The sequence below is a fragment of the Gavialis gangeticus genome, unplaced genomic scaffold, assembly GCF_001723915.1.
Source record: "Gavialis gangeticus isolate Ggan-Ray unplaced genomic scaffold, GavGan_comp1, whole genome shotgun sequence".
Classification (NCBI taxonomy): Eukaryota; Metazoa; Chordata; order Crocodylia; family Gavialidae; genus Gavialis; species Gavialis gangeticus.
Window position 1 is genome coordinate 36,518,948 of NW_017729028.1, and position 9,290 is coordinate 36,528,237.

Genomic DNA, 9,290 nt, shown 5'->3' on the forward strand with positions numbered 1-9,290 from the left:
TTCTCCTTGGTAGCTACACCCTATTTCCACAGCCTATATACCTCTTTCTTTGCCTTTAGGCTTTCCTGGACTTCCCTGTTCAGCCATGAGGGCATCTTGGCCCCTTTGTCCCCTTTTATATGCAATGGGATTGTCTCCTGAGCCCATAGGATCGCTCCCTTGAAGAACAACAACCCTTCCTGGGCTCCCATTTTGGAGCAGGGGTCCCCCATCATGCAGTGCTCCCCTGCTTCTCTGGTCCCAGAGTTCAGTGTGGTCCTTGCCTTGGACTCTCTGTTCTCCATCCTGAATGCTAATGAAGGTGTTTTCCCATCCCATCTCCCACGTAAATGAGACCAGGGGAGTTGCTTCACTCCTATCACCTTTGTCTGGAGGGCTTTCAGTGCATCTCCCACTGCATCTTCATTGTCTTTTGTAAGTCCGTCCTCTAATGAGTTCTTATTCAAGGAGAGGTGGGGAGGGGGCTGAGTCCTTTGTGAGTCAGACAGGTGGCGTCCTGTGCCAGGGTTCCCCAAGAACACAGAGCTGAGAGGTAACAGTGCTTACATCGGAGTAGCATACTTGAATGATCAAAAATGATATCCTTTTCAATAAGATGCCTTCATCCAGGGTAGCCTCCAAGACATGGAGATTTGGGTGGACTTGGCAATCAAAGTCCTGCCTTTGGGAGTGCTGGCTTGAACAGCTTTCTTTAAGGAATCTATCCATGTTAATAAATAGTTGGGCAGTTGTAATCTTCAGCATTATAAAAGCTGACTGTTCTCCGTCAGGTCCTCAGGCATGAATTGGGCTAACTCCAAGGGCATGCACAAGATTGTGCTGAGTGATGGAAGCCCATATCTCTAAATGCATTTTCAGTTCTACATTATCTGTTATGAGCTGTGCTTACACAGTGTGAGTGTTTGCCTCTCTGTTTCCTTAAGGAATGGGACCCTGACGTGGCAGCTAGTGCTCAGAGATGGGCAAGTAAGTGTCAAAACACCATCAGCCCTGAAGAAGAGACGACTGTGAACGGTAAGTGAAGGGTGACTCACCACACCTAAGAAAGCGTTGCAAACAGAATATGGAGATTTGCAGATTGCAGCTGTATTTCAGCAAGATGCTCATATGGACAGGTCAAGAGATCCCTCCGCTCCAGCTGGTAGGAACAGCTGCAGACGCTGCTAAGGCAGGAAGTGCTGCACTCACACGAGAAATGATAACAACTCCAACAACCCCTGGACTCAGAACAATGAGTCTGGTGAGATCCTCTGACAACTCTCAGGCACTCAGACCTTCAGGTTCTAGATGTATTTCTTTTCCCTGATCCCCACTTAGGAGCCAGAGCAAGAAGCCAGATGATGACTTGGGGAAGCTTGAGCTTGGCTGAAAAACAAGATCAGGCCCCTTGCCACTTCTGAAGGCAGAAGTGGTGAGGGGCCCAATCCTTTTTTTTGTAATGTAAGCCTGCTGAGCCCAAGCTTTCCTGAGCTCACCCAGGCTTCCCACACCCTGTGCACTGTCCCCACCACCTTCTCCATGTGCCAGCCCACGCAGCTTCCCTCCTGCTACCCCTCTGTGCTGCCCCAGGAACAAGCCAACCTGTTCCTAGGTGGGTCCAGGCAGTGGGAAAGTGGCATGGATAGTTCACTGGAAGCCCTGGCGTGCTCTGGGAAGAGTTGCATCTGCTGGGTGCTGCCTTCAAGCTAGGGCAGTCCTGGCCCACTAGCAGCCAGGGGGCACCACCACCGTGGAGGGAAAGATGAGGGCGTCCTGCAACTCTGGGGCTGCTTGGCCTGCCAACAGCTCACCCCCCGGCTGCGGGCAGGCTCTACCAGAAAAAAGAAAAAAAAGGATCGGGCCCCATGCCCTAACATGATGGAAGCCCCTAAACTGAAATGGTGGGTTTCAATTAAAAACCCACAGTTTGAATTTAGAGAGTATAGAATAAAGCCCTGAGAACTAAACCCCTGACATGTGTACAAGCACCCTAAGATCATCAGGGCTGGGACTGGCTCTTACTACATGTCTGTGCAATGTCCTACCACGATAGCATCCTAATGTTGATCAGGGCCTTGAAGTGGGTTGGGTTGGTGTGGGCACTAAGGCACCTAGGTGACAGTCCAGAGGTTACAAGTTTGAGGCCACAGCAAAAGTGCTTGCACCATGGCTCTATCAGATACCAACAGCTCTGCCAATTCTGTTAAATACCTTGCCATAAGGGCATGAGAAAAGAAAAGAGCTTGAAGTGAGAGTAAGCTTTGTGTGGGTCCTCAATAGCTACTGATGCCCCTTTCCTTTCCTCCATGTATTTCTCCAACCTGCTTAAGAATCTGGGTAAACTGTCACCAGCCACCTCTTGCAGCAATGAGTTCCATGCTTTAATTACACACTGTGTGAAAAAGAGCTTTGTTATGTTAATTTTAAACTTACTACCTACCAGTTTCATTTGCTGACCCCTATTATTAAAATAATATTGAATCTCCTCTTAATTCCCAAAGAAGTGGCCTTAGAGTTTATCTAGAAACCCATATACATTGAATCTGTTCTTCTCATCCAGTATCTTCAGTGAGATACTTTGGTTAATAAGCCGGCAAATAGCTAACTGTGGTCCCAAGCCTATCGAAACCAATGGGACGTCTTCCACTGACTTCACTGAGACTGGATCAGACCTATTCTTCCCTTCTCAGTAGTACTGTTTTATGGAAGCGAAACACAGAAAGTCCCCGTTGTGAGCAGGCACTGGAGAAGCCTGCTGGTTACTCCCACTTCTGGCTGTAACTCACTCTGTCAACCCCACACACTTTTTGCCTGTCTTGGTCCTATTCTGCAAAACTGCGTTCTTCTACATTCAGGTGTCCGCTGCGGGGAAACTATACTGCAATCATCTAAGCCTGCATCGTGGAGCGCTGTGATCCAATATTGGTATGATCGTGTGAAATATTTCAAGTATGGGGTTGGAGGAACTGATGAAAATGAAAGCTTTAATACCTATACTCAGGTATGGATAACAACAGCAAATGCCTAACTCCTGACATATTGTTGTAAGAGAGAAAAGCAATGTCAGTTCTATCCATAGCTAACACGCCATTGCATAAGGGTGGTTAAAGCACACCCGTTTCTCTAGCCCAGGGGTTTTCAACCTTTTTTGGTTGGTGTACCCCTGACGGCTGGTTCGGAAGCAGGGAGTCCCCCAGCCACTGGCATGGGGGTGGGGCAGAGGTCCCCTGGCAGCTGATCAATGAGTGGGGGAAGAAGGGATGAGTCCCTGCACATCCCACACTCCCCTGTAGGGTCCCCCGCATGTCCCCCTGGCTGCTGAGCCCAGGCGCACAGGTGTGGGAGCATCCTCAAGGCCACCCAGGTGGCAGGGAGGACACGGTGGGGTCAGGTGGCGTCCCTTGACCCCTGCACTCCCAGGCCATGGCAGGACTGGACAGGCCACACAAGCGCCTGCTCCTGCCGGCCCACTGTGTAATAAAAAGTTTATGATCCAGCCCCACATACAAAAAGGTTGGACACCCCTGCTCTAGAGCCATAGTGAGACACCTTTGCCACTCTGCCACTAAACCTCAGAAAGGCATTGCCATTTTTCAAATAAAACACATTTCAGTAAGCATCTCTGTGGCAATAAATGGAGTATCATCAGTGTAATAAAGGGCAGCTGGAAGATTTAACCACCAGACAGATATCTGCCATTGCTATTAGTCACCAATCACCAACTGATCAAAAACACACTGAATTCATTGAGTGTCATTTTGTTCATTTCACCAGGTGTTGAAACAGTAATTTAAGAAGAGCTGTTTAGAAAATAAGTTTTTGTTCAGCAAAATAAAACCCCAACAATATCAATGAAATATGTATTGTCCTACTTAAAAATCATATAGTTAGGTTCTCCTAAAGATGACTAGTGACATGACACTGGATCCTCCTTATCGTTCCTGACACCTAATTTCTATATTAAAAAATACATTTAAAACTTCCTGGGTATTACTTGCCTGTTAAAGCAATCACTGCAGCTTCTAAAGGGATATTCCCTACTCATGAGTATGGCACATGTTGTGTGAGAGTTTGCATAGTCCATGAATCATCTCTGAATAAAACATGACCCTAATCTATTGCATTTATTTTCATGCCTGCAGGTAGTCTGGTATAGTTCTTACCAGATCGGATGCTCGGTTGCTTATTGTCCTAACGATCAGTTTAATTACTTCTACGTTTGCCAGTACTGTCCTGCGTACGTATCAACATGAACTTCCTTCATTATGAAATATTATGAAATATTTCTGCATATCTTTTCAGTCTTCTGTGGTTCCCACACATTAAAAATGGGGAAACAGGAAGGCGTGTGCTTGTTCAAAAGTCTCACCTAGAAGTTAGTACATATATCCTAATTTAATTGGACATAAATTTTCAGGTATCAAGGTTGTGAACATCTTTAGATGCAAAGGAAGCAAAGCTGATACTCCCATGCACTGATATGTAACCAGATTATTAAAGTTTGTTTTATTTTATGTTATGATGGGCAGAGGGGGGACTTCACAAAGCCCTTAAGTGTACTGTTCAGTGGACAGATGAATGGGAGAACAAGTACTCAGATACTCATGGAAAGCAAAAAAAAAAAAAAGGCCACAAACATAACTGAGTATGAGCTGGCTTTTCAGAGAATATTTTGGGAATGAGGAGGTCAAGTTTCATCTCTAATAATTACACACAGCAGAAGGGTATTGAAAGGCTTATTTCATTAACACCCGGGAATATTTGGAAGTTATTTGATGGAAGTTGCTAGCATTTGTTTTTGTCGTTGGTGTTGTTAAAATAATATTATTTAAAAGTAAGTGCAGAAAGTATGGCTAATTTCCTTTCCTTTTAAATCAAAATACTTTTTATACTAGCATGGTAAAACACACGATCATTTAGGAACATGCTTCATATGTCAGCACTTCTGCCAAATATACTCTTTTAAGGTCCTTTGAAACGGTCAGGGGATGCAATTCTGATCACACTTTACATTGGATGTCTTTATAATTTCAGAGGGAATATTGTAGAGCACTTAGCTACGCCTTACAAAGAGGGACCAAAATGTGGTGATTGTCCGGATGCATGTGAAAATGGACTTTGCAGTAAGTAACATACTTTGAGGGATGTTCTTTCACGGCTGAATTCACATAGTAGATTATCTAATCAATGTGATGATATCTGTGCCCTCTACTGGGGAGAATGATGCACTACATTAAACATTCAATTTACTATACCACTCTCTAAAACCTGCAAAGCTCAAGTGTGAATGAAATTGCTAAGGTGCATCTATCCATATAAATTTGTAGTGTGCACTGAAGCCTTGTAGACCTATGTTTGTTGCAAGACAAAGTATGTTGATAGTCTGAAAGGGAAATAATTTCCACTTCTGGTTTTCGGATGTCTTGTCTCTAAAATTGGGAATATAGCACTTATTATCTCATAAGTCTCTTCTGAAGTTTAATTCAACAGAGCTTCATTTCAAGAGCTTCAAATGAAAAGTGCTATTTTGGGCCTGGTTTGTTTTCAAGGCAGTCATTTCAAACCAGAATGAAAATAAACCATCTTTTTACGTATATACAGTTTTATAGAACAGCCGGGGTTTAACTGTGATGTTTGAAAAGATCTACAGCAGGGCTGATTTGGGCGTATTGACTTTTCAACACACTTCATGGCATAGTGGATCTTCTTCCTCTTCAAAGTGGCATTCAATGAATGCCAGTGAATTAAATTTGTGTTGGCCTAAGCACAAGAAAAAAATCTGATTTTGCTTTCACTGAAATCAGATGAAGCCTATTTAACTGAGTGCAAGATAAGGCCCAGAGGCTGTTGAGACTACTTAGGCTATAAAGGCAAGGAACTGAAGATTACATTTTAAAAAGGAAACAATTTTCTCCCTATGATGTCCTTTAATGTCTCACTATTTATTCTGTGCTTTACTTCAGCCAACCCTTGCAGGTTCCGCGATGCAGACTCAGACTGCAGCACCTTAAAAGAGCTGTTTGGTTGCAATGATATGGTGAAAGAAAAGTGTCCAGCTACCTGCAAATGCACCACTGAAATAAAATAATATTCTGCGGCATCACTTGGTCTTCCTTGTGACCATGTTATTTAGAAAAGAACAGAATGGAGGATTTAAGAAATCCATTCCCAATGTTTTTGGCATACATTGAACTCTGGGTAAAACTATAATGACGATACGCTTATATATTAGTCCTTAAGCATGTCCATCAATTGCAATTACTACTGCAGTAACTTTAGATGCAATAATAATCAAGTTTTAGCTAGTAATGGGCATATGCTTCCCTATTCCCAATAACAGAATTCCCAAAGATTTTCCAAGTCCTTAAACACTTTACTTTCCATCCTGCATATTGGATTCCAGTTAACTTTCTTGGTGACCTTTTCCTTGCTTATGAAATGAATGCAATCCTGTGCAATAAATGTTTGGTTCAACTCTACGTAAACTGAGTTTTTTGTTTAAATTATGCTTATCTTACAGTTCATTGTGATTGTCTCAAGGAGACGGACTCTATCACCATGCCGGCTGTCCTGCTTTCTGGTGTAATGCCAAAATGTTATTCAGTGACCTGTGGCTAAATACTATTTACTCAGGGCAAAAGCAAATTTAGATAAAACCGACTGTAAAATAATAATCTGACCAAATGCAAGCTGGTTCTATCAGCTTCACCCAACGTCTGCACAGAGACGCTGATAGGACTAAGATATATCAAAACTGTTTACATGCGGTTTCTTTGTCTCTCTTGGTCAAGTTACATGCCAGTTCTTGGATTGAGTATAAATGGCCCATTTCATTAAGTAGGATTAGAGGGCTCCTGTAACTGTGATCATTTGGGCAATATGGTGATATCTTCTGGTGATAGCTTTTATGGGATCAGCCATATAGTTGAGAGACATTACAGGCCCTTTGTGTTACCAGGGTTTCTGACCCAAATAAGCCCAGAAATGCTAAACCTGCCCAGGGCAGCACCTTCCGAGAGTAAGATTTAAAATGTGAAATTACAATGGCTTTGAGTCCATTAACAGAGCACCATTTCCCCAACACATTTCCTCAACACAACACTGAAGAAGTGATGTCCAGGAAAAGGATATACACTTCCTTGGCATAGATGATATGTACCATATTGATAGCTGCCAAAACATACATTCTGTACCACGTGTTTTTGCTGACCAAGGAATTTCTAAGTAAAGAACTGCCTTTAGCATCTCAAACTACAGAGCTGCCTTTAGCTTCCCAAACAAGAATTAAGACTCTAAATTTGAGAAATGAGGGCTTCCTCCCCCCGAAGAACCTTTAGAAGTGGGGAAATTGCATATAGGATGGTATAGTCCCAGTTGCAAGGCAACTAATATCAAATGAAAGCTCATATGAAAGAGTATGAGTCAACCACAGACCTTTGAAAAATTAGTTCCTAGGATGTAGAAAAGAGGTTGAAACTCTGTGGTCAGTTCAAAATACATTACAAACTCAGGAAAATAAGTTGTTGCAGCTTTAAATGTTTACTTTTCTTACCCACATGCCATTATGAAGATCCTCTGGTAGAGGCAAACACCACCTTTTTTTCCAACCCCCTTCTCCGGCCACCACAAACAGCTTATGCCTACATTTCACCAGCAGCCTGATCTGGCTGGACCCACCCAAGCCTGCTCTAAACCCAGAAGAACATCAAAGAAGAGGTGCTAGAGCCATCCCTAGCAGTCACTCTCGGGCACATGAGAGACCAATGTCTGTCCAAGCAGACTGGTGCTATTCTGGGTTTGAGGTGTACTGGCCAGGTGCTCTCAGGGGTATCAAGGACGGAGAGTACTGCTACCACACTGTATATATACCCGCCTGAGAGCATCATCTCCAAGCCAAAGGGACTGCCTGACCAAGCTAGGCCATGGATTTTAAAGGTGAAAGCCTTGTTACACATTGCACTTGGAGCTGGTCAAATACTGGTCAGTGGTGGTGCTCGCTTGAGTTTGGAGTAGTCACACCTTAAGGCTAAAAGCATTTTCTGAATGTCCCCCAGCAGCACAGCTGTGACATGCCACCAGAGCAGTGTTTCTCAACCTGCGGGGCGCGACCCAAAAGTGAGTCGCAAGCATGTATGAAAGGGTGACCAACAAACTTTAAAACTTTAAAAATGGATTCTCCTTTCAAAAAGAAAAATGTGGGAGATCATGGCTTCTCCCTTGCAGGCTGGCAGAGTTTCAGCCTTCAAGGGGCTGCTTGGGACCCTCCATGCCCCCCGCATACCCTCCCCTGTCCCACACACTGGGTGTCTGGCATGTACTACTCGTGCTGCCTAAGTCAAGGGACTCTTCCCCACCGCCCCCACAGGTGATCCTGCAGACTGCCGGGGGGGGTCCCCCTGGCGATTCCACGATGGCCGATCACTGCGGCCGCTTCTGGGAGCAAGCACCGGCCAATCACTACAGCTGCTCCCAGAAGCTCCCGCTTGCCCCCCCTGCCCATAGCCTAAGCAGCAAGTGCAGCTGGTCAAGGGGTGCCCTGGCATCCTCAGGGGGTGCACGTGCAACCCCATGCACACCCTATGCATCACCACTGGGGTCTGAGACATGGGGGTAGGGGGCAGTAGATCAGGATTAAGGGGCACTGGGTCGGGAATGGCCATCAATGTTTACAAATGGGTCCTGGTACAAAAAAGGTTGAAAACCACTGGACTAGAGGACTGGTGAGCAGGGGCCTGACTAAGAGCTACAGCTGTGAGTTGCCACTACAAGGTGGTGAGCTAGGACAGACTCCTGTCCTAGCTCTAAGCAGGCATGTGTGAAAGATGGGCTGGGTGATGGGAACAGGAAGCTGAGAGGTAAAGATTTAATGGGCTGGGGCTGGATAATGAAATGAGAGGTGAAAAGGAAATAGTGTGGAGGGAGGATGGTGAAAAGAAGGTGAGCCACTGAAGGGGAAAAAAAGAAGTAAAAAAGAAAGCATTTGAGAAGAAATAAAGAGGAAATAAATTAAAGAAGGTCTCATCTTTTAATAAATTGGGATTTATTATTGGGGTGTGGGTCGTGCTGGTCATGCTTCTTAGGGTGGCCGGGAGATGGGAACAGTGAGGGAAGGCAACGTATGAGGAGGTACCGTCCCTGCCCCAGAAAGGAAGCCTCAGCGTATGGGGACCCAATTCAGTCCCCTACCTTGTTCCTCTCCACCCACCCCATATCCCACTCCTGGACCTGTCTGTACCTGCGACCCGGCTAGATGTTGTGGCAGAATGACACCTTGGTTTCTCCCCCAAAAAAATCTCTGCCCTGTGACACTG

At 44.9% G+C, this 9,290-nt stretch overlaps 1 protein-coding gene across 1 annotated transcript in view; it reads left to right on the plus strand.

Annotated features, from left to right (window-relative positions):
* The window catches only part of LOC109300269 (cysteine-rich venom protein TEL1-like), a 23,878-nt gene extending 17,420 nt beyond the window's left edge, over nt 1-6,458 (plus strand). The window contains exons 4-8 of the mRNA XM_019520952.1: nt 924-1,014; nt 2,835-2,980; nt 4,122-4,216; nt 5,014-5,102; nt 5,943-6,458. Of these exons, the coding sequence (XP_019376497.1) occupies nt 924-1,014; nt 2,835-2,980; nt 4,122-4,216; nt 5,014-5,102; nt 5,943-6,067 (546 nt within the window). The 3' untranslated portion in view covers nt 6,068-6,458. The remainder of the gene's footprint in view (nt 1-923; nt 1,015-2,834; nt 2,981-4,121; nt 4,217-5,013; nt 5,103-5,942) is intronic.
* Nucleotides 6,459-9,290: the final 2,832 nt, after the last annotated feature.